The sequence below is a fragment of the Harmonia axyridis genome, chromosome 1, assembly GCF_914767665.1.
Source record: "Harmonia axyridis chromosome 1, icHarAxyr1.1, whole genome shotgun sequence".
Classification (NCBI taxonomy): domain Eukaryota; kingdom Metazoa; phylum Arthropoda; class Insecta; order Coleoptera; family Coccinellidae; genus Harmonia; species Harmonia axyridis.
The window spans coordinates 69,201,624-69,227,507 of record NC_059501.1 but is presented as its reverse complement, the minus strand read 5'-3'; the positions used below and the strand labels follow the sequence as shown (position 1 = coordinate 69,227,507).

Genomic DNA, 25,884 nt, shown 5'->3' with positions numbered 1-25,884 from the left:
TCCGGATCACCTGGTGACGGAATGCCTCGCCATCACTAGCCAACTCAAAACCTGTCTTGGACATGAAACTTATAGAAGTGAGGAATTAGCCTCCTTGAAGCCATCCCAGATATTGGAGTTCATCAAAACTCTGGAACTGGAAGGCGAGCTGTAGATCACGTTATGGAGAGAATAGCTCTGATGGGGGGCACAATGGACCATTAGGTCACAGTGAAACGAAACCTCCTTAATTAAATCTATCTAATCTAACAAGTGCGGAAAGTGCTACTTGATTATATTCAACTGCTTGACCGAACGACGTGTAGCGGAGGAAAAAAGTCGAAAGATGATAAATCACAAGATCCGGTTCGCAATTGTGATCACATTTTCGAGAAATAACAAGCCCAGGAAATCGTTCCCGCAAAATTGCTATTATTTCGTAGATTATGTGGCACGTAGTGCTGTCTTTTTGAATATCAATTCCTCCCTCCGTAACTTTAAATTCCAATCATAGAATATCATGAACCACAGCCTAATATACCCAAGATTGACGAGGAATGGACAAACATAGGTTTTTATCAACATTACTGTTTACAGCAGAAATATTCTCAGTTGCACACGGTTTCAATTATCCTCATCACTGCCCCAAAAGCTGAAATATTTCCACCAGTTTCACTATTGCCGGCTAGGAAGGTGCTTCACGACAAAAAGTGCTTCAGGTTATCGAACTGTAAATTTTAACAATTTCAATAATTTGTTGAATCGTGTAACGTTCCTTCACTAATAATGACGTAGTTTTATTTATTAAATGTCAAGAGACGGCAGCTTCAGGGGTGATAGCTACCCAGATAGCCGGCTATTCAAAATGAAACCTCTTAGTGGAAAACCCTGAAAATACTTATTTTCGAAGTTATAATGATAATTATAGAAAATTCCACCAAATTGCCTTCGAATTTAAAAGCTGGATAAACAAGGCTTTGAATACAATGATCTGTGACGTCTCCAAATAAAACGAATAAAATCTATTTATTTCGTATGTCATTATGTTGAATACGAAACCTCAATCCAAATTCAATAGGGTTCAGTTATTGAGAATGTGTACCCTTATAAGAAATTCGATAAATGAAAACATGTTATTTTGCGATAATAATGGAAACGAGGCTAAAGCGGCCATTCAAATATCGTCAATATTATCTTCGTTACAATGGAACTTCTTTCGACTAATCGATGTTTCTCATTCATGCAACAAGCATTATACGTTAAGGTTTCCCCCAAGGGAGGATTTAAATTGATTGATATCAATTGAGTTTAAGAACCAATGTTCCTTTTCAGAGAACTTGTTGAATACATTCAATTATGGAGCTACAGGTTGAGATTTCCTTCGATTCTTCAAGATTCGTTCAAGGTCTGTCCAAATTTTCATATTTATCATCAACATAGGATTTTTGTGTTCGTTGGCAATAGTTATTCGATTAAAACAGTAACAGTAAAGCGACATTTTTGTCGAAGATTGAAAAGAGTTCACATGGGGATGTTCCCAGCATCAAAACAATAATGAAATGGTTTGAAAATCTGAGAAATATCGGTGAAATATTGAAAAAGCTCGGCCAATTATTGTAGCTTCCTTGTTCTACGCTCCTAAAAAGTCAGCACTCCACGTATATAGTTTTTGGTCTTGCAACACTATAATCTCCATTCCTCATAATGAAAAAATTTTAAAGCTAACCGCACACTTTATTACGAAAAGTTGGCTGAATTTTTTATATGTTATAGTCTAAGTCATTCCGAACAAAAATTTCAAAAGAGAAACGTTTTTTGTAGGCTTTTTAGACGCTAAAGGCACCTGAACATTCTCATTTGTTCTCCATTCCTAAATAATACAAAACGTTATTCAGGATAATCATCACTATTTTGAGTAATCAAGATGAGAAGAGACATTAATATGAGATACTGTTAAAAACATTTATCCCTGTGCATAGAAGTAACGACAGGGCGGTTATTGGGGACAGAACCCCCATTGATTAGAATAAAAATAAGGAAAAATTGTAAGTAATAATAATAATAAATCGTCTTTCTTAGGTGAAAGTTTAGCAACAAGCTACTCTTACACTTTTACTTATCAGAAAAAAAAAATTAAACACATTCAAAAGGAACAAACACACTTAGCGAATGTTCTACTGGGATGCAGAAACTTGGCGGAGTAAAATCGAGTCTTTTACATCAACCTGAAAGCCATCCATTGATCTGACTTTGATGCTATCATCGATACAATTATAAATGTGAGGTGCCTGGTAGGAAAATGAACTCTCAAATTCTGCGGTGTGATGACGAGGGATACCGATAAATGACCGTTCTCTGATATTCACTGAATGTGAGTTATATCTAAAATTCATTTTGTTGTATAAGTAAGAAGGTTGTTTGAATGTTATTAGTTTATGCACAAAGCACTTGAAGTGACCTTCCTACGGTTATTCATATCAAGCCATCTTAAATTATTGATGTAGCTTGAAGTAGGAACAGACCTTCTCAAATCAAGAACTAAACGGCAACACCGGTTCTACACAGATTGAATTCGAGATGCATCGAACTTATCCAGAAAAGGGCCATAAACCACATCACAATAGTCAAAACACGACAAAAGGAGTTGATTGCATAGCATCCCTCTCAAATCTCTGTTCAAAAAGTGACGAACATTATACAAAAGTCTCAGAGACATGTATGCTCTCTGAACACAGCCAGATACATGACTTGAAAATTTTAGTATGCTATCGACACTTAAACCGAGGTTTCTAACTACTTCCTGAGGCTGCAAAACAGTACCAATAATACTAATAGTTGGTATATTGGCCTTAGAAATAGCAAATTAACTACCAAAATAGCTAAGGCTCGATTTTTTTGGATTTATATGTTGGTTGTGGCTTTTGGCAGATTGTATAATTGAGAGCAGATCACTATCAATAAGGAAGCACGCAGCCTGAGCCTCAGTCGGATGGAAACCAAAATAAATTTGGCTGAAAGTAACAATATAAGAAAATACAGGAATACTAGTAATCCATATTACCAGCAAGCAAACTCATCAACCTGATCATCAATGTATGAGGTAAGACCTAGCCTAAGATAGCAAAAATCTGGACAAACGCAGCGATATCTTATACTTTGGTTCTTATAGATTGGCATCATCATGAAGAATAGAAGGGAAATATTCAAATAAAAAGTAGGAGGTCACATATTCGCTTCATTGTCGGAATTGCTGATTCTCATAAATACATACGATGGAATGAAATCAATGAAATCAAACACAAAGTGAGCGTGTCATATGTCTTCACCTATATAGATTGCAAACATTCGCAAGTCTAGCTGTACTTTGATAAAGGGTAACACTTATTCCAGATTCACACCTTCTCCTCTACAGATATCTGCATAAGGACACTAATAGTCGTTGTCAAAACGGGGTAATCAAAACACTACATTCAGGATGAATGTTTAAGTAATGGTTATAGTTCGAAAGAAATCAAACAAGCATCAAAGACTAGACTTCATGAATGAGAGGAAGCTATATAAACTTCTGAGGAGAACTTTGACTTGCTCTTCAATTCTTTGGAAACTGACAGAATCGGAAATATTTTTAGAAGTTATAAATTAATCTGAAATTTCAATGAAGAACAAGGTGTTCCATAAAGAAGAAAAAATGTTCGGTCATTTACACTTTTTTGGTGCACCCTGTGTATTTTCGAAATTTGAGAATGGACTGTAATGATACAGTGTCGGAAAAAATTCGAAACGGTACAAGGAATACAATAACATCCACAGGACAGAAGAGAAGTTAATTGTTCATAGTGCCGAGTCACAAGGATTAGATCGTTCTAAAACTAAACCCATCACTTCACTTAATGAAGAAATTTTAAATACCGTATCTGGACGAGAACAATCAGAGAATCAGAGAGAATTCAGGTGAAAAACCGATCAGACTATGGCTATAAAGCCCGGAATCTTCTGATTCTGTGGAACGATAAATCAACATAAAAGCATTCAGCATCGTAATTCAGAGGTTGAATATTTTCTCAAGTCAGTCTGTAATACTTTGTTGACAGGAATAACTGTGAATATTAGAGGTACAAACAAAAATGACATATTCCTCAAATCCTTTAAAAAAATAGTCCTATGAACATACGTTTTTTTTTCGAGATACAGGTTGTTAAAATTGTTTTTTCTTCTCATAGCACTTTTCATCCACAATATATATTCAACTTAAATTTGGCATAGATATTTCAATTTGAAGTTTTCATCATGTAATGCTAATTCTGAATACAAATCGACAGGGTGATCTTTTTTCTGGAACAGTGTCCCCTTCTTTCCTCTAGAACTTTTTTGGTGGACCAATGGTAGTTTAGAAAAATGTAAAAAGAAACTTTGGTCCAGTACTACACTTTTTGGTTCTGTCGTATCTGCTACTGATTTCGAGAAAACAATTCAAACAGTTCTCCAGTAATCCAAATTATTCCAAAGATCCAGTCAATGAGCTGGGATGAATAAATTAATTATAAGTTTTGGTACTTATTTACCCGATCTGTAGTGAAGATTGATAAAGATTCGATAAATTGTTATAATCATTACAAAAAAATAGTACTACAAGAATCACCCTATATCTGCAAAACAAAGCGTTTGCGGACTTTTTCTCTTAAAAATATACAAGGAATCTCTCTTTTTCATTTGTACCTCCAATTTAGGAAAGCCCTCTATATTGGTGGCCACTCAATTACAAATACCTAAATAATAATAATAATGTAGTTTATTGTATCATAAACATTAATCGCAGATTATTTCATTCCTCATTTTTGCTGGTACTCTGGAAAACGATCCTCATTTTCCTGGAAATCTCCTATCACATAACAATGTAATCAGATACGAAAAGTGCAATCATGTAACAGATTGAAATATCATTTAAATTTTTTTGATATCGGCGATTTGATAGGACATTACTTGGTTTCAATGAATATGTATTATTCAATTATAATATTAACCGTAACTTGAAAAGGGTGAGCGATTGTAAGAATTTAGGTGTTTTTTTATAGCCAACTTTCATTCAATCTCCACATCGAAAATATTGTCTGTGATCCTAATACGTCTTTGGGTTTGGTTCTGCGCAGAATTTTCGAATATAAGAGCTATTCAGTCAGTATATTTCAGTTCAAAACGTTTTAAACTTGAATATTGTGGTCTGGTATGGAATTCATGTAAACTATTTTTTTCTGCGATTGACAGCAAATATTGATTTTGCTAACACATATCAATCAGCAAATTATTACTTTTACTGCCTAGACAGAAAAGTGATTATTCACAATGCGAATAAAACATTCAACATTAATAATAATAATAATATTTATTAAATCCCTTCTGACATGAATATGTATAAGATACGTCTACTAGAAAAAAAACAAAGAAAAAAAATTAATTCTATAAGCATTGATGATATCAAAAATCAAACAAAACATCTGCATCTCTCAAATACTCATTCACACTATAATAAGCCTCATTCACTAATAATTGTCTCAGTTTAGTCCTGAACACAGTAACGTCAAGCTCCCTTAAGGAAACTGGAAGATGATTATACAACCTTATACTCTGAAAATGAGGAGAACGCTCATATTTGGACGTTTTGTAAGCAGGAACAAACAGAGTTGATACATTTCTTGTATTGTCAGAAAGATTTGGTAATCTCCTGTTATTTTCCTTCACATAAATCAAACACTTATAAATATATGATGAAGCCACAGTTATTATCTGCATATCAGCAAAAACTCTCTTAAACCAAAAATTAAACATGAAATTATTTTCGGAGATATTAAATTCTTTCCACACTCACCGAATTACCCCATAATAAAATATCATAACTCAAATGAGAGTGCAAAAAGGCCGTAATATATATCTATTAAAGATTTTATAGGTAGAGATCCTTTTAGTCTACTAATAGCGTAGTATGCCTTATTCAACTTCGTGCTCAAAAAATGTATATGATCGCACCACGTCAATTGATCGTCTACGACCAAACCGAGGAACTAAATCGAAGATTTTGATGAGATAGTGGCGCCAACGTGGTCTGAAGTGAAAACTTCATCTCTAGATCTGAGACCGAAAATAACCCACTCGGTTTTATCAATATTCACAAATACAGAGTTATCTCTACACCATTTTGTGAAACCTTGGATTGAAGTAGTACACCTCGAAATCAAGTCATCCCGTGTTTTCGCAGAAATTGCAAAAGAAGTATCATCAGCAAACATAATGATCCATTCCGCAGATATATGGTCAGGCATGTGGTTGATGAACAATAAAAAAATTTAATTTTCTGGCAATCAATATTTTTGACACCTTCAAACTTTCTCGAGGAGTAAATACTTCTAAGTCATTATTCCTGCCTAAAATATAAATATATCCGAAATTTTTCCAAAAAACTGTCAGATATTTTATAAGTTTTCAAACTATAATTATCATGGACATATAAGGGGTGTTTTTTTTCGAGGTATATAACTTTAAGTTGGCATTACTGTTCAAGATGGCGACCGATTTAACAGCTGTCAAGTGATTTATTCCCAGTGTGGTTTTGCAATTCATCATGAATAGACTCACACCTGAACAACGCTTGCAAATAGTGCGAATGGGCCCAAAATGAGATTGCCGTTGTTCCCGATTTTCATAAGCGAATTTTGTTTAGCGATGAAGCGCACTTCTGGTTGAATGGCTACGTCAACAAACAAAACTGCCGCATTTGGAGTGAAGCTAATCCTCAAGTGTATGTCGAAACACCGTTACATCCAGAAAAACTGACTGTTTGGTGCGCTTTATGGGCTGGTGGAATCATTGGTCCGTACTTCTTCAAAAACGATGATGGCCAGAACGTTACAGTCAATGGTGATCGGTATAGAGCCATAATTACCAACTTTTTCATTCCTGAATTGAAAAACCATGATGTCCAGGAGCTGTGGTTTCAACAAGACGACGCAACATGTCAAACAGCTCGTACCACAATCGATTTATTGAAAGACACGTTTGGTGACCGCCTAATTTCACGTTTTGGACCTGTGAATTGGCCTCCAAGATCTTGTGATTTAACACCGCTAGACTACTTTCTGTGGGGCTATGTAAAGTCATTGGTCTATGCGGATAAGCCACAAACCCTTGACCATTTGGAAGACAACATTTGCAGTGTTGTTGCCGATATACGGCCAGAAATGTTGGAAAAAGTCATCGAAAATTGGACGTCCAGATTGGACTACATCCGAACCAGCCGTTGCGGTTTATGCCAGAAATCATATTTAAAGTGTAATGCCACAATATTATCTTGCGGATAAATAAAATTCATGTCAATCGAATAATCCATCGTTGTTTCATAGCAATTTAAAGTTCTATAGCTCTAAAAAAAACACCCTTTGCATATCCATAGCAACCAACCATTCCAACAATTGCGTTTTCTATCAAATTTCGTTTTAATTTATCACTACCGGACAAATAGAAAGATTGTGGGAATTTTAATAATTTTTTAATAATTTATCCTACATGTATCATTATAAACATTATAAAGGAAGAAAATATTTTATGTTTAACTTGGCGACAAAAAGGATTGACTGCCTTGGCTGAATTCCTATCAGCCGCGGCAGTCAATCTACTATTTTGCTGCCTAGTAAAAAAAAATTACTATTCAGTGTTAGAATCCGAGGAGAGATAATTATATGTATTCTTACCCGATTACACCTGTAATTTGGCGTTAGCCTGTTGGATGTAGAAAGATGAATAAAAAATTAATAAATAAATATAATGCTCACCTGGTCTATACTTTCCCTCACAGAAATTTCGTGAAAACAAACGCATCCAATTTCTTTACTCCTTTTCTGTCCTTCCTCCGACGATACCATTCTGTCCTCAACCTGATCGATCTTGTTGCCTACTAGGACAACGGGGACATCCAATGCAGCGTCCTTAGCTATCCTCCGCCTTTTCTTGTTGTAGTTTATGAGAAACTTGAGGCGATAACACTCGTCGAAAGAGCATTTGTCTGTCACAGAATACATCAAGATGAAGGCTTCTGCCCATTTTATGTTTGCTTCAAGTGATAGGCATTCGTTTTCCTGGAAACATTTCAGAAATAAGCTACTTAAATATTTCATGTATAAGTAATTAAATTTTTCTCATTTTTGCATATTCGTGAAATAGGAACTATTGTACGCTACTGAATGAAATAAAAACTCTTTGCCAATGAGTGTGGAAATATGCTTCTTCGTCCTCCACTCATGAACAATAAGCTCCCCACCGTAGGTTATTGTAACTTTATTTTCTCCATAGAAGTTTACACATGTGCAACGCACCGTGAAATAAAAAAAGGGAATACGAATAGAATATTTCCCGAGGTTGGCTAGTTACACACCGAGAAATGTATAGAAAATATATAGAATTTTTTTTATTGTAACAATATTGTTCTAAATATGAGATAGTATTAGTTCATGAATTTTGAATTAATCGTATTGGTAACTCTTTTGAGAGCCGTCTTTCCAAAATCATAGTTTTCCACGAAATATTTTGAATGTTTGATAGAAGTTATGTTTCGCTCAGAAAAAAGCAAATCCCTCAATTATTCGAAAACCTCTAGAGATAGGCACAAAGAAGTTAATACATAAATATTCAAGAGCCTACGGCAAACCAAAAAAAGTAATATTAAAGAGAATGTTTTATTTGAAATATCGAAGTTGTTAGTACTTGTTATTATAGCACCGCAGCGATGAAGATATTTTACATAGATCGATAGAGCAGTGACGCTTACCCAAGAAACCAAATTTCAATAAAATCCGCTCCACCCTTCTCCGTAAAAGTCCAGGGTACCATCGAACGTGGCTCACCCTATATATTTCACCCGTGAAAATTTCCAAATCGCAGATCAAAAAGATTCGTTTATTCCAATAGTGATCACAATGTCTCCACTACCATCAGTAGACCGGAAGTAATATATATGTGGGATCCGAATTCTTAACACCCGACTGAATGATACGCTACTGACTTGACTAAATGAAAACTACGCAAGCGATTCTAAAACGGTGGACCAGGCAGTTTTTTTATCGATATAGGGAGACGTAAGGGGAAGAGGTACTTGAGACTTAAGACTGAGATTGGAGTACGATACATACGAACGGGGGTGGTATTGGACCTTAGAGAATCAGAATAGACGGACATAGTAAGAATTCGACGTGATGGACGCATATGATTCGACGTTAGAGATTAGACGTAAAAGGTTAAAGAATTCGACTTGATAGACGCAAATATATTAGACGCAGCTAGTTAGATAATTCGACGTTAGATATAGACGGATCAACCCGAATAATCAGAGAATTAGACGATTAAGAATTATACGAAATAAAATAACTTCGATAGTTCGATAGACGAAAGTTCAGTGGCTGTACATTCAATTGACGTTGAATTGTACATAGTGTAAATAAACAATAGTTGAGTACCGGCAGCCTTTTTATAAACTCCTAGACAACGATATAAAAATCCTACATATATTTCATAGAATGCTCTATCATCCAGCTTGAATAATTAAAAAATCTTCAGGATGTACTATTTTTTAGAGCTCGTTCCCTAAACCCTTCCGATTATGCCGAAGGTATAGGAAGCAATGTGGGAGCGAAGGGATGGAAATATTTGGTCCCAACCCTTACGCATGCAAAATGCATTTCAGACTACCCTGAGGCCTGAATAATTATAGTTTAATAGCTATCTCTCGGCCAGTGTTTCGGAAAATCCTTGTGACTGACTTAATTCCTGCAATTCTCATCTGCAGATGTTGAAATTAGAAGTTGGTATTCAGTTTAAGCCATAGATGGACCCGTATATAAATCCAACATTGAACATACAGGGTGTAAAGGCTTCCACAGAAAAAAAGGGATTTATCTGTGGTTCAACTCTGTGCTTACTCGTACTATGCTATCTCTTATATCGAGTGCTCTCATATTAATATTATTATATTCAATGTGTGTGTTCTCTCGCTTAATAAGGCAAATTAAACAAGTTACAATCATTCTCGTATTTTCCTTCATTCACAATAATACCAATAACCAACATCATTTCACAGTCCTTCGATCAATCATTTTGGTCCTTCGAGCCGGATCGAAATAATCGTTTCTTCTGCTTAACAAGACAAATTAAACAATTTACCATCATTCTCGTATATTCCTTCATCCACAATAACACATTGATTCAATTCTCGAAGTAGGATAACCAACATTTTACGGTCTTTCGATTAAGAAACAATCATTTTGATCCAGCCCCCCTCTCTAGGATAGGTAGAAAAATGAAAAATAATTGAGGTTTGCCCGATAAAATAATTTTCGTACCGCCATCAGTATTCAAGATGAAGGGCGCTGATACATAACATACATGAATTTGTTTTTAAGTCTGACTCTCATAGAGGCTGCTAGTTTAGGGCTGCCATAAATGTTGGAACATCGACCGGGACAAGTGGCACAGAAATAGGTTAAAATACCACACAAAAATTAAAACCACATCTGCATTCATAATAATCCAGGGTTTCTAGGATTATTGACTATTTTGGACTTGGTAGTTGAATTACAACACTTTCCTCTTTAAAATAAGACTCATTTATTCAGACATATTCACTGAAATAATTTATAAAGAACAAAAACAATATCAACTCGTAATAAATACAACATAAAGTCGCAACAATAAACAAGTAGTTAGATACCTTTTTTTTTTGGGCTTGATCCCCGATGCCATTTTTCTTAGCCCATTTATATTTTTCAAAGTTTTGGCCTTTTCAAGTCATTTTTTTTCTTACATAATTATAAAATTCTACGTATGTCATTTTATAATTAAAAATAACTTAAATTATGCTCCCCACTGTGCTTTCTGCGTTTGATGCATTTCGTTCTCAAACCACTGTCAAGATCTCAACACCCGTTCCACATGAACATTGTGTTTCCAGAATTGCGAAAATATATTGCTATATTTTGATGGGATTCGTCTTTATTTCATTTTCTTTTGTTTATTGATAAATAACATCCATTTATCGTGTATGTTTTTAGCTTTCCATTCATCTGACATTTCGGCGTTAGTAAAAGAATTAAAATTGGTACATAAATTTTTCATAAACGGAATCTTCAAGCGTGAAACCTTTTTCATTCAAATATCCTACAGTTTCTTCTACTAGATTTCATTAAGGATCATCATTCAAAATCATTCATGCAAATATGTCGAATTTTGTCATTGGCCGAGTCCACTATATTCGAGATATCGGGTGTTGTGAAAAATCTCTGACTTCACTGTCAAATTCAACTTATTGCATTGTATTCATCGTGCCATCATTCTTTAGTTTGTTATAGACTTGATTTGTTTGGTACCCAAAATATTCATTTAGTAATCTTCCATTCAATTGTTTTTAGCATTCTCTCAATTTATTTTTACTTTAATAACAGTAATTAATGATTTTCAATCCTTTCAATCAGTTTGTCAATCAGAAATGCTTGACTGTGTAAAAATAGAGTATTAAATTCTAATAAAGAGTAAACAAAAAATCGGTTACAAAGGAAAGAAAGACGTCGGATTTTAGAATGAGAAAGTACATTGCTGTAAGTTGTTTCTGCATACTCATAAAAACCTTTCATCGTTAGACCCTTATAGAAAATATCGAAAAAAAAATTTAAAAATTTAAGATCAATATACTGCACAGAAATTGACATCATATCGGCGGAAGTGGAAGCAGTATTGTGAAGTATGTGCGCTGGACAACCGATAGTTTGGATATCTTTGGAAATATTAAGGTCCTCTAAGGATTCAATATAAAATAAAGTGATTGTTTAAGACGATTTATATGGCTATGTGTCTAATTTTAATAATTTTATTTTCAATCCTTCAGTTTCTGTAAAATAATGTTTGAGCAGCGGAATGAGCTTTTCAGCTTTATGATTTCTGGAATCCGTTGAGATTCCATGAAAACAAATTTTTTCATACCTACTACATATAAGGAAATATGAATCTCATAACGGACTAATTACAGACCGGGACAATTTAATAACTGACCGGGACACGGGGACTCAATGGTCCAAACCGGGACATGTCCCGGTGTACCGGGACGTATGGCAGCCCTATGCTAGTTACACGGTTCGTACCAAGTGGTATTGTCCATAACTTTTTAAGATTAGATCAATTAATCAAAATTTTGAATGAACTAAAACATCATTCAATTTAACTTGGTAAAACACGATATAATGTACCTACCGTTTTCAAAATATTTCGAACAGAAAATCATTACGTAATAACCGATTTATTTCTTTGAAAATTCTGAAGATGAAGTGAATCAACGTTGTGTCATCATTCGTGCAGCAAGATTATCATGCAATAGCACAACTTGTGCATGAACACAATCAATTGGTACAATTGTTTAAAACAACCTCAGAAATGATGCCATTTGACGAACATAAATTAGTGATCAGAGCAGATAAAAGGCCAGCAGGAGAACATGAGAGACGTTTGAATGCACCAACGTTGAATGAAGTTGCAATTGTGGTTGTTGGAGAAAATATGGAGTCTCGCGACATTATAATTCAACTGATTTCATTAGTTACACCACCCCTGCGAAACTGACTGGACACTTATGCATAGTTATAAAATAAAGCCATGAAATATGTATGAAACTGAGATATTCCGGCATGATTTTTTTTACAAGGTATGGAGGACTGAACGGATTAGCCAAATATACATATCAAGAAATGTCGAAATGATATTGCTTCGTCCTGGAAACGAGATGATTGTTGGAAAGATAAAATCTTGTGCTTTTTTGTTGGAACGATAAGTCAATTATGTTCCCCTATTTGTAGCTACGAACCCCTTGCTATCGATCACAGAAGAAAGTAAGTTTTTCGAAAATTTATTAATTCATTGGAACTTGCTCAGTATTCTTCGAATTTCATTACTTTTCCAACAATAGAGTTCGTGACAAAAAAATCAATCGGCATATTTCCCAATTTCATCCAGGATTACACGGAATTCAGGAGCAGGTTATCAATGACAAGGTATGTAGGAAGAAAACTGAAAAAGTTCCCGAGGAGAGAGTCAATTACTCTTTCCGAGAATTTTATCAAGGAGAGGAATATTGAAGAATGAATCATCTGAACAGAGCACTCATCCAGCGAGTGAAAACTTTGAAAGGTTTGGTAATTTCATAAAGGAAAACTCATATAAACTAACTGACAAATAAACTGCAACACCCAGAAGGAGCTGTTTAAATTCAATTATTTTTTTTTTAAACAAAGATAGTATAGCAAGGCGTAAATGATTGAATTTGGAGAAGAAAATCGTGAAGGTTTTTTTATGTATACAATTTTTGTTACTTAAATGTTCGTGGTTTTTTGCAATTTTTTTAATCTAACGCAAACCGGCTGTTCGAGGGGATCCAAAGTCGATGTTTAGTTGTTGTTGTTGTTAAAATGCCTAGAGCACGTGTACGCGAAATTTATAGCCAGCTAACTGGATTTGAAAGAAGTCGAGTTATTGGTCTATTTCGATAAATCGCTAACCGTACGACCAGAAATCCAACTACAGTTATGAGATGTTGTCAAGCGTGGTTTGATAATGCCCAAAATCGAAGAAGAGTAGGCACCGGACGTCGAAGGGGCACAAATGATGTTCAAGATCGACGTATAAGGCCTATGGCCTTCAGAGACCGATTTTCGACAACTCGATCTTTGGCTGATGTGGTTAGGAGAACAAGGCCATCCTGTAACTGTCCGAACGGTTTACCGCCGGATAAGGTCTTTTGGACTACAGCATTATCGACCCCATTTTTTGTTACCTCTGACGGTTGAGCATCGCCGGCAACGATTACAGTGGTGCATGGTGCAGAGAACGTCAACATTGGAATATGGAATAGCATCTGGTCGTCTTTTCTGATTAATCTCGATTCTCCTTGGATGCACATGACGGCCAAAGAAGGATTAGACGACTTCGGGGAGAAAGACGTGAACTTCAGTTTGATGTTGAGCGTCATGTACACCGGAGAGTAGGCGTTATGGTATGGAAGTGCTATTGCACATGCAAGTAGGTCACCTTTAGTCGAGCCTTTAGTCTTTATTCGAGGTAACATGACAGCGTTGCGTTAACTTCAAGAAATAGTGGAGCCATATGTTTTCCCTTCCTTAACCGACTCGAGAATCCAATATTTCAGCCCAGAAATAATGCCCAGAGTTAGTTTAAACTTTTTCGAAACGACCCATGTGAATATTTTGCATGGCCGCCCATGACGCCCATGGGTAGAAGGCTTGGCTTGGAAATTTACCCCAGCTCCCACGGACTATGAAGGCTCTAAGATATGAATACAGCTAACTTGTAATAGTATCCCTCAAGAAGAAATAGATCATCTTATTGCATCAATGCCGAAACGTGTTGGACAATTATTGGACATTATTAACAAATTTATCAAAAAAATGTAAACCCTTCGTTTTTTTTTCCAAGTTTCAAACATTTACTCCTTGCTATACTATCTATGTTCTACCAAAAAAAAATTTAAATTTAAACAGCTCCTTCTAGGTGTTCCAGTTTTTTCGTCAGTTAGTATATTAAGATTCGTGAATACATTTTTTATTGACTCATTTTAATCACAGGCCTGGAATGGTTTACAAGGAATTGACAGCGATTCTGAAATTGAGAAAATAACATGATTTCATTTTGAGACCTATTGGGAGTTTTACAATAAGTCTTTTCATTTTGAATAGCCCACCATCTGGCAGCTGTCACTTTTGAACCTTTCCATGGTAAAATAGAAAACATTTAAGATGAACTAAATGAATAATATATGACCCTCAAACTTCGATCGATTTGAAGGAAGGTGGTGCCAACTTTATTGGAAATCTTGCCTAGAATCAACCTTTAAGGTTTGTATACTTATTCAATGAACACTGTATATATTAATAAAATAATTTAACATTGAAAGACCAGCGTTGGATGAAACACAATCTACACCATTTCCGCCGATGAAATTTCATTTCTTTCCATAGTGAAAGAAAAAGAGAACCTTCTGATCTTCTACTTAAAACTTTGTTAACTGACAAGGGATGCTTGATTGGATATTTCAAAGTAAATATTCTCAAAGATGAAAAATTCATCTGAGCTGGAAAATCCGACTGGAGCATGATTAGTATTCTAATAATGGTTTGCAAATCTCAACGAGTCAAATCACTTCTTCTGATCCCACGGCTCTTCAAGACAATATTCTACTCATCTCAGAAAACTTCATAATATTTAGCTTATTAGTAAGTGACTCAATATTTTTTAATAATTAATCGTGCAAAATTATTCAGCTAGAAGAGATTTAAATTTCAGTTCAATCGATTCAAAACAAGTATTCTATTTGAAGGTATAAATAATATTGTCCTTTATAATCCGTGGTAATATTGTCCTATTATTATCACGTTATAAATAATGAGAAATGAATTGGTTTCAGCGAACTTATGATAGCATTGATTCGCATTTTATATCAGTTCCTTTGTGTTTAAAATTTGCTGCGAATTATGAAATTGTCTTCTATAAAATATGATTGTCATTGTAGATTAATCTGCATATATAAGAAAATGGCATATGGACTACCCCTTTGAATTTTATTTTTGCTTCCGAATCTACCGAAAGTGGAAGCTATGTGATCACTTTCAGGATGGAAAATTTGCTTGGTTCCAGACTACTGATAGAAATTAAATGACAGTTATTCTATTTCCACTTTGAATTATTTTATATTGTTTCCCATTTTTGAATAACTTATATTCAATAATGTAAAATATGTATACGAAGATGCTACTGTGTAGCGGAACAATTGTTATATTGAATAATTAAAAGTGGAAATAAAAAACTGTCATTTACTTGATATTAAGATAAATTTGAATCGAAGACCAAGTCAATCCAAAATTCAGACTATTATGTATGTCGGTCTGTGTGTCCTCAAACTCTTCTAACAGACTCATCAGTTTCTCCAATTCTCATCCGATTTTGATGATGTTTGTAACCAGTTTTGGCTGTAGACATTTCCATTCAAATTTGACATTTTCCAGAAATAGTATGTGCCTTCGACATGCCCGAACGTGGAGATCCTGGTATTTCTAGAACACATGTTCTTCTTTTCCAATTTTGATGAAAATAAAATGAGTTTTTTGGGAACCGCGTTCATCGTGCGTAATGGACCTGAAATTCCTGATATTTCCATATAATATGCGTTCTGCCGATCTGATTTAAGTAAATTTTTTTATGAATATTCAGAACGGTTTCAAAGAAACTCCATACGAATTTCAGACCAAAAATAAGCTACTGTAGAAGGCTGATTTCAAGACCGAAAGACAAGAAAACATAGTTCTCACCTATTGACATATAATTTTGATTACATATTATTTTTTTTATCATTTCGGAATTGAAGAAATTAACTCTACATTCTCTCAATAAGAATTGACAAATAATTTGAGAGGACAGAAGGCTGATTTCAAGACCGAAAGACAAGAAAACATAGTTGTCACCTATTGACATATAATTTTGATTACATATTATTTTTTTTAACATTTCGGAATTGAAGAAATTAACTCTACATTCGCTCAATAAGAATTGACAAATAATTTTAGAGGACATTGAAAATTTGTCAAAGAGCCTATTGTTAATTCCTCATAAAAATTCTACTTCGCGCTGAATCAAATAAATGATTGAAAAGTTCCTGCAATATCAAATTTTCAGCAAATTTAACCTATTTGTTCAATTTTTGTTTTATTTCAGATAACATTGTGCCTACATCACTTGATAAATCTTGATAATAAAGAGTTTTTCAATAGAAATTATTTAATTTGAAATATTATAATTATTATTATTTTTTTGGTTTCCTTTTTCATTTGTTTTCAGTAAGTTATGCCATTCAGGCATTTAATAATGAAAAGATCCATGGATAATACACAGTGTTGCATTTGGAACAAATTGTATCATTTCTGTTGGAACATCCGATTTGAAATTCATAACATTTCATCACACCATTATTATGTAATAAGAAGACATTAATTTTGTCAAGACAGATCAATAGATGAGATAATACAGGATGTTGCCACACGATAAAGCAACCCCATCAATTGCATCTAAGAACAATAAGAACTGGATGCCAATTTGGAACACATCAATTTTCCTGATGACACCCATTTGGAACTGGGATAACAGGCAAAGTATTGTGCAGCAGTCTGCTTGGATGTAACGAGTAATGTACAGGGTGGGCAAATTTCGATGTTTCAGCACTACAACTTTTAAACTAGAGGAGATAGACAAAATTTGATTTCCCTATTCTCGGTCTCTTTTTCTGAGAAACTAACAAGGGTAATATTCATTTTTGGCGACCTTCTTTTGTTTTCGAGTTATAAGCGAAAATTGGAAAAATGGCGATATCGAAAAACATTTATATCTCCGCTAATACTGATGATAGAGCTTTGAAATTAAAAAATTATACAGGCACTTTTTCACGTAGAATCCAGTGACGTGCTTGACTTTTCAAAAGGGTCTTCAATTACGAAGCTATGACCCAAAGTTATGTTTTTTCTAATGGGAACACTAGATTTCTGTGCCATTTTTTGAAAGCTCAATTTTTCCTGATTCCAAAAATATATGACATCGTATGGTTTATATGAATATAAATAATAGTAAATGGTAAAAAACCTTTTTTTTTACCTAAGAGTCCCAATATTTATATGGTTTCAACTGTTGATGAGCACAGAAAAATTGAGCTTTCTATAACAAGAGCAGTGTCCTTCCGTCAATCTGATTATTTCTATGCTTTTCACTTATTTCTACAAAATTCGAAGCTAGATGTATTTCATAAATTTTTTATCTAAAAATTGATTTGGAAATAACGAATAGATCCACAAGATCGAATGTTTCAATCGAAAAGTAGTAATGAGATGGATGTATCGGAAGATTATTTTCATAGGTCTCCAGAATGAATACGCACCAATCTATTTCAAATGGCATATGAAACAACGCATATATAATTACACTCAACAATTTAATCACGAAGGGGACAAACAAGAAATAATATTTAACCTAATAATGACAACAATTGCAAAATGCACAGTCGACACATCTTCTCTTCATTTGGCACTGAATTCAAAAGATGAATATTTGAAACTGTGTTCAAGCAACCTAGGAAATTTTCTCCGAGTTAATTTATTTTTTTGGAAACTATTTTTATAAAATATATCTACATTCTAATTTTGTAGAAATTAGTAAAAAGCATAGAAATAATCAGATTGATGGGAGGACACTGCTCTTATAGAAAGCTCAATTTTTCTGTGCTCATCAACAGTTTAAACCATAGAAATATTGAGACTCTTAGGTAAAAGAAGGTTTCTGACCATTTTCTGTTATTTATCTCAATACAAACCATACGTTATATATTTTTGAAATCAGGAAAAATTGAGCTTTCAAAAAATGGCACAGAAATCTAGTGTTCCTGTTTAAAAAAACATAACTTTGGGTCATAGCTTCGTAATTAAGAACCCTTTTGAAAAGACAAGCACGTTACTGGATTCTACGTAAAAAAGTGCCTGTATAATGTCTTAATTTCAGAGCTCTATCATCAGTATTAGCGGAGATATAAATGTTTTTCGATATCGCCATTTTTCAATTTTCGCTTATAACTCGAAAACAAAAGAAGGTGGCCCAAAATGAATACTACCCTTGTTAGTTTCTCAAAAAAGAGAACGAGAATAGGGTATCAGATTTTGTGTATCTCCTCTGGTTTAAAAGTTGTAGTGCTGAAACATCGAAATTTGGCCACCCTGTACAGGATAGGAATGTCACCCACCGAGACACTATTTTCAAGAACTATCAGAGCTAGTGTTATTTTCAATAGTGCTGATTGTAACATCTATCAGCACTTTCATTATATGATCAAAAGAAGTTATGGTTGAATATAACAAAACTGCTATTTCGGAAATATAAGAAGGATTTTTTGTTTTTGAATACTAACTGAATGGCAAGTGATTTTTTCTCAAACAATTTCTGAGCTAATTCAAAACAATAGAAAGTGTCTCGAGAGAAAGTTACTTTGTTGAAATTTGACAAAAATTCCTGTTGAAGGATTGGCAATTATGCTCCGTGATGGCTCTCATTTGAAAGCGAATATTTTGTTCTACCTGTGCCAGAAAGTTGTTTTACTGAAAAAAAATCAGATTTGAGAAAAACTGAAAGATAAATTGTATAGACCTCAAATCAGGACTTTGGGATTCCAATGAATGTGACCTTACTCAGAGAATAATTTGCCTGGAAAAATTTCACGAACTTGTAGCAGAGTGGACTTGACTGAAGTTGCTCCATCCTGCTGGAATCATTTGCTTTTATAATAGCCAGGAAATTTCTGCAGTTCGAGCAACAAAAACAGCCTCACATAACGCTCTGAATTCAGTAAGTGCACGTCCACTTCAATATTAAAAAGTAAGGGCCTTATATTCCTCGGGAAGACACTGCAGCCCATATGGCCAATGAGAAAGTTTCTGATTCTTGCGTTTTGGATTGGCTGCACTCCAATAGAGACAGTTCTTTTATATGGGGGAGTCAATAGTGCTCGATCGGTTGATAAATCCTGTACATTTTCGCCAACGAGAATTTTTCAAACTTTGAAGGAACCGGGAGTACTCAGCGCATAAGTTTAAATTATTTTTGACTCTACAGGCTGATGTGAAAGTGGTGAAACACCATACCACCTCGTTTTTTTGAGTGGGAATGCCCAATCTTATATCATACTTATAATTTCCATGGAATTCTGATTTCGAAATACCCTACTTGTCATCATATATATCTGTGGCTTTTTCTACAATTTCATGGTTTTAATGGTTTAAACTGATGATCATATCTTGAAAACAGTTCGAAATAATTGTACGATTAATTTTTTGATAAATTGCGAAAAAGTTTTCAAGTCTAATGCAGATTTTCAGGTCACTGTATCTACAGGTTGCAACGATTTTAAACGCTTCAATTCATGTTACGCTACTGGAATTTTCAAAGACGCGGTAATTTGTCAATTCATCGTATGCCATTGGTCGGGATGCGGATGCGCGTATCTAGAGAAGGCAACAGAGAGAATTTTCTGAAAGATTTTCAATGGTTATCGAGACATCAGAAAAAAAACGTAACTTGTTTGAGATTTCAGCCAATACTAGTTCAATTTGAGATTTGGAATTCAATTTATCGGCGAGAATTGTGTCGGAATTCTCGCACCCCCCTTGAGTTTGGAACAACAGAAACCTCTCTTGGGATTGAAAAATATCAAGAAGTACTTCCTTGGGATATAGAAGTTGGAATAGTACGTACGTTGGACCACTTTAGTTCCTGAAACTGAGAGAATACCTGAGTAATACCTGGCGTTATTACATCAACTTCGCTGAATGGTAATTGGAGTACTATAGGTTCCTGCTAAGATCTGGTGTTTAGAAGGCTGAAAATAATCTCCTATAATAATAGCACAGTAATTCATTAAAAACTGATTCAAGTTAAGTTTTAATTTCATTATTATTTGTTAAGAGTGAAAAAGATCGATCGTTGTATATTTTGATTTTAATAAATTTGTAAATACCTGGGTAGGAGTTTTGTTGCCAAATAAGCCAAACCACCCCTAGAGATCAGTCTCATCGGCAATTGTAACTTTACAAGGTGGTTCGAAAGAAACAGCGATAATTCGTCCTGAATTGAACGAAGAATTTAAAAATTATTGTTAGTTTAAAATATTTCAGTGACGTACCATTCTCAGAAAACGAAGCATTTGCAGACAAAAGTAATATAGCATAATGTTATTATTTTTTTCGGCAACCGTCCGGGAAGTGCTCACTTTCCGGATACTTTTTCTCTGAGAAAGTAGCATTTCCCGGCCTAGTCCGGAAAGTACGTACTTCCCGGACTAGGCCGGAAAAGAATCATAGAATCCATAGCAACCGAGATAACGGCTGACAGTTCATATGAAATTAGTTGTCAAAAATTTGCATGTTTTTTGATCGCAATCGCAATAAAATATGGAAAGCAGCAACGATAGTGTTATTTTACATGGTTTCCGAAAAAATATTGTACGCAACACGCCCGAAAATGGTTTTTTTGGACTCACAGACTTCCAGGACTCGCTTACGCTCGTCCTGGAATTTTGTCTATTCGTCCAAAAAAAACCCTATTTTCCGGACTTGTTACGTAAATTACTATTTCATGCAGAATCATCTCATGAAGTTTTTACCGCACCTATTCACAAACACCTTTTATATTCGAAAAACGCCTTTTGAAATCTTATAAAATATATTTTGAGCACCCAATATAATCTAAACGGTTGAATTTACATAGAGCGGTGATGTAATGAAGACATTTAATCTGCATCACGAGTTTTACAATATATAAAAAATTCTTCCAAATTCACCGAAAGCCAATTTCCCTTTGATGTGGTGAGTGGTCTTTTGCATTATTTGATCTGGTTCTGCCCATTCCACGAACTGTGAAAAATTCAGAGGTACTTCATAGGTTAAATTCCTTCGAATCACATAAAAAATTCACGATCCAACAGCGTGCATAAATTTAGAAGGTGAAAGAAATGTAATATCTAAGACTACCCTCTTGTTCTGTAGGATCTGAAACAAAATCATAATCCGCTATATTTACAAGAACTCGAAAAGTTATACGAACGGCAAAAAAAGCGTGAAGCTGGTAATTGGTCCCAGAGAGAGAGCCAGATCTTCTAATCCGTCCATCTAATTTTGCTCCCCGCTGACAAGAATGAGAATAAATGGGTTCTGTCAGGGCGGAACCTCACTTCCGCTGTACGAATTCCGAATCTGAAGAAATCGAGGTTGAAATGAAGTTCCTCGTGAGAAAATACAAGGACCAGCGGATTGCACAGCTCAGGAAACAGTGGAAAGGCACTTTTCATCACTTCGGACTGGACATCGAACCAACGATTCAGCGATTACGGATTTTCCTGCCAGAAAATGAAAGGTTGCACCATATATCCATCTTTGGAACATATCGATAGGAAATACGGGGTGGTCCAACAAAAACTTGACACCTCGATTTTCCGACTTTAAAATGAAAATGTGGAAAGTCACTCGGACCCATCAATTTCTGATACGAGGGGGAACAACTATACTGCTTTTTTCATCCTCGTAACTTCAACCCCTTGATTTTGAATATGGATGAGGGGTGTTGCGATAACTAATTTCGAAGCTTGTATCGAGTGCTATCTGACCCTGAAATTCCACTTCGAAATGTCCATAATGAAATAAGAGTGAAAATATTTTCAAAAACCGTCTTGATCATCATTTGTCTGTATCGTGATTTTCAATGTTAATTTGTTTGTTTTTTTTTTCCTGCTTTCTCTTTTTGATTGTATTGTTTTGAACTTCTCGCTCACTAGCAATGTATTTCTTTGAATTTATTTTTGTACCTGAGATGTAAAGGCTTTTGCCTCCTCTCTTATTTTCAATAAATAATAATAATAATACTGAAAAAGACAATGTGGAATTCATCTCAAGAATATTATTCGTATCCGACAAATCGTAACAGTCGCCATATTTCCGAAACCCAGAGTAGAACACAACCATTTAACGAACATAACTGCGGTGTTTAATATCCAAACCTAGAATTTTTAAGTCTTTGGAATTTTGTACAAAGCTATAATTTGTTCTTTTATGTTATATCTACTTGCAAAACCTTAATTTTTTTAAATGAATTTTGGCGGCTTCAATTGCTTTGTTTATTAACCGGATATGCGATCATTAATACTTAATCTTAATATGATTGGATCTGTTGTTTCTGAAATGTTGAGTGTTCTTTTCCGATATTCTCCTTGAATTTCCTCCCCTGTTCCAGGTTACCACAAAATTTTGCATGTTGCTTGAAATTTCAATTTTCATATCAAAATGCGTGATTTCAAACCGATGGAATAAGAAATTCTCAATTCATCAGAAAAACATGCGTTTTTATGGCGCGCAGAAATAAATTTCTATACCTATTCGTCATCATTGAGTTGAACTTCATCATAGTCCTTTAAAAAATATAGACATCATGACGAATTGTTACAGCGCTCTATTCAGGAAAAGAGCTCTCAAAAATCTGGTCCGGAAATAATTACGCACAATAAAATTTTCATCAACATCAAACTCTAGCACAATTATATTCAGAAGAGAAATGCGATTTTCTATTAGAGTTGAGATAGGAAGGAAATGAAAAACTTTGTAAGAGAACCTGTGAAAATCTGAAAATTCATCAATTGAAATCATGGAACACGAACAACAGGAATAAAGAGCTTTTATCGTGGAAAATCTTTTTGAATGGAACAATTCCAATAAACTAGTAATCGAATCCTGGAATTCCAACCCAATCACAATACCGCTCTGATGAAAATCCACTCTGAGATGATTAATTTATTAAGGACTTTTTTAGTCACCCATGCACAGAAAAATATTGATAGGTAGAAATACAATATCATGAATACCCATAGAGTAATAAACATAGATAGAGGAAGTATACGCAATTTTTACATGTCCCCCAACATGGTTAGATTACGTTTTCGGATTGTGGTGTATTTTCAAATCCACAATTTTACTATATCGCTTTGAATGTATATTATATTGAATGAAATATATTTATTTGAGTGATTCCCGATCAAATATGCAAGTTTGAAAAGTTGAAATCCGATTTTTTTCCTAATTGTCGAATTCATAATAAACAGAATATTTATTATTTTCTGTATCTACCTGCTGAAATCCAAGGATTGGCAACTTTTGCTCTCCTAGTGTCATCGGTTGTCTCACGTCGTTTAGCGCGCACGAAGTTTGTTTTTTGAATTACTGATATTTAGGTATTCATTTCCATATATTTTGAGTTAATATGAAACGTTGATTCACTATGGGATATAAGCAGTGCGTTCTTTGTAGAGAAACTCGCGAATTTGGTGAAATATCGTTTCACTAATATTTTCCGTTTTCATTTCCTCGCGTTTCATATCAAATTGGACAGTTCATGTTGCAGACAAAATTCACTTACTAAATATGACACATGTCCCCTCTACCTATGATGTTTATTGCTCTGAGTGAATACCTAATATAACGTAACCTTATTCTCCAAACAACACGACATATTTCACGTAGCTAGAAATTCTTATTATAAATATATACACTCTAAAATTCAACTCGATCTGTTTGTTTTTTTAATGTTCTTCTTGAATTATATCTGAGAAATAATTATTTTACATAAAAATGATACATTTCAAACGAAACCGTATTTTTAAAATTATTCAGAGTATGCAATATTGAATAGTTATAATAATAAAAAAGTTTATTATTTATTGAATGGCCTTATTTACGGAACTTCTAGTTCATTTCATCCATTTAAGATACGAATCTACCCTGAAAGTGGGGTGGGACTAATAGATTGAATTTGAGGAGGAATTCGTCATCAGTTGGTCAAACATTCTGAGACCATTCTCGGTTCGAAATTTGAAAATTACGTTAATCGTGACGAAATGATACTGGGATCTGTACATGGAAGGAGTGAATGATATTTTCAATCTAAACAATTACCATACCGAATCCTAGAATCCTCCCACAGATATAACAATGAAAAAGTCTTCCATCCAATTAGACAGTCCAATATTTGTTAATTTATTCAGGATTTATTAACTCAGATTGTACAGCAGCTTCGTTTGTGTGCTGATCTCATTATTTTTTAATTATATTTAACACCCACGAACCTCAAAAAGCACAAAATTATACGAAATCTCTGCTGCTATCAGGATTATCTGTGTGGATGGCATGTCCATTTAGAGGATTATAAATTTAGGTCTTTTCATTGTTGAAATTCCGGAAGAAACCGTAACAACGTTCAAAATAATGGAATTTCCATTAATCATATCTGTACTTTTTCAAATTCTATATGATTCTAAGCTCATTTTTGATCACCACATCAATTACATTTCCAAAAAAGCTCATAAGATGCTAGGCTTCATAATAAGAGTTTGTAATAATTTTCGTCAATGCCAATCTATCCGAACTCTGTATATAGCATATGTGCAAAGTATTCTAACCTTTGGATCAATTATTTGGAACCCGTGCTATAATATTTATATCAATCGGTTGGAAAATGTTCAGAATAAGCTCATAAGGGCATATAAATAGGAAATTTCATCAAAATAGCATTAATTACAAGGTAAAAATTATAAAGAATTTGAAATTATTAAGCCTTACAGATCAACGAATGATAAGAGATGTGAAGTTCATATACAAAATTTCAAATGTCACTGACTGTAGCGAGCTTGTAGATATATTCACCTTCAACGTCCCATTATACAGGGTGTCCCATAAGTGGCACGTCACAGTGACACCGGAGGTAGGTCAGCTAAAGAGGGACCTAACCAGCCTAACATGACTCCAGTAAAAGTTGCATGGTTTTCGAGTTATTACCAAATTACGTTTTTTAGTGAATTTTCACCTTTTTTAACATTGTCAGGGTCAGAATTCTGCTGGAAAGCTCTCGAAGCTTATTTTTTTTGTTGTAATGGAATCTTAAATAGTTGTTAAAGATGACATGAGTATGATTCTGTCAAAAAGTTATGTGGATTTCCGTAAATTAATGGATAAATCTTGATTTCAATTGCTAGCAAAACGAGAACTTCGACTTTGGACACCTGCTGTGAAAAAAAATCCTTGAAACAAAACGAGCAAGTAACATCAAAAAATTGGGCATTTTAGACAGATTTAGAAATGGTACAATACACGAATCTTATGCCCATAAAACTAGGTATTTTCATCATTTTACCGATGCCCTACTTAACTCAGTTGAAACTAGGAACCCCGCTATCAGGTAATTTTGCTG

At 34.4% G+C, this 25,884-nt stretch overlaps 1 protein-coding gene across 3 annotated transcripts in view; it reads right to left on the bottom strand.

The window, feature by feature from the left end:
• LOC123671033 (ras-related and estrogen-regulated growth inhibitor) overlaps positions 1-25,884 on the bottom strand; it is a 122,668-nt gene that overhangs the window by 6,796 nt on the left and 89,988 nt on the right. For all 3 annotated transcript variants that reach the window (XM_045604675.1, XM_045604674.1, XM_045604676.1), the window contains exon 4: positions 7,800-8,102. In XM_045604675.1, the coding sequence (XP_045460631.1) occupies positions 7,800-8,102 (303 nt within the window). The remainder of the gene's footprint in view (positions 1-7,799; positions 8,103-25,884) is intronic.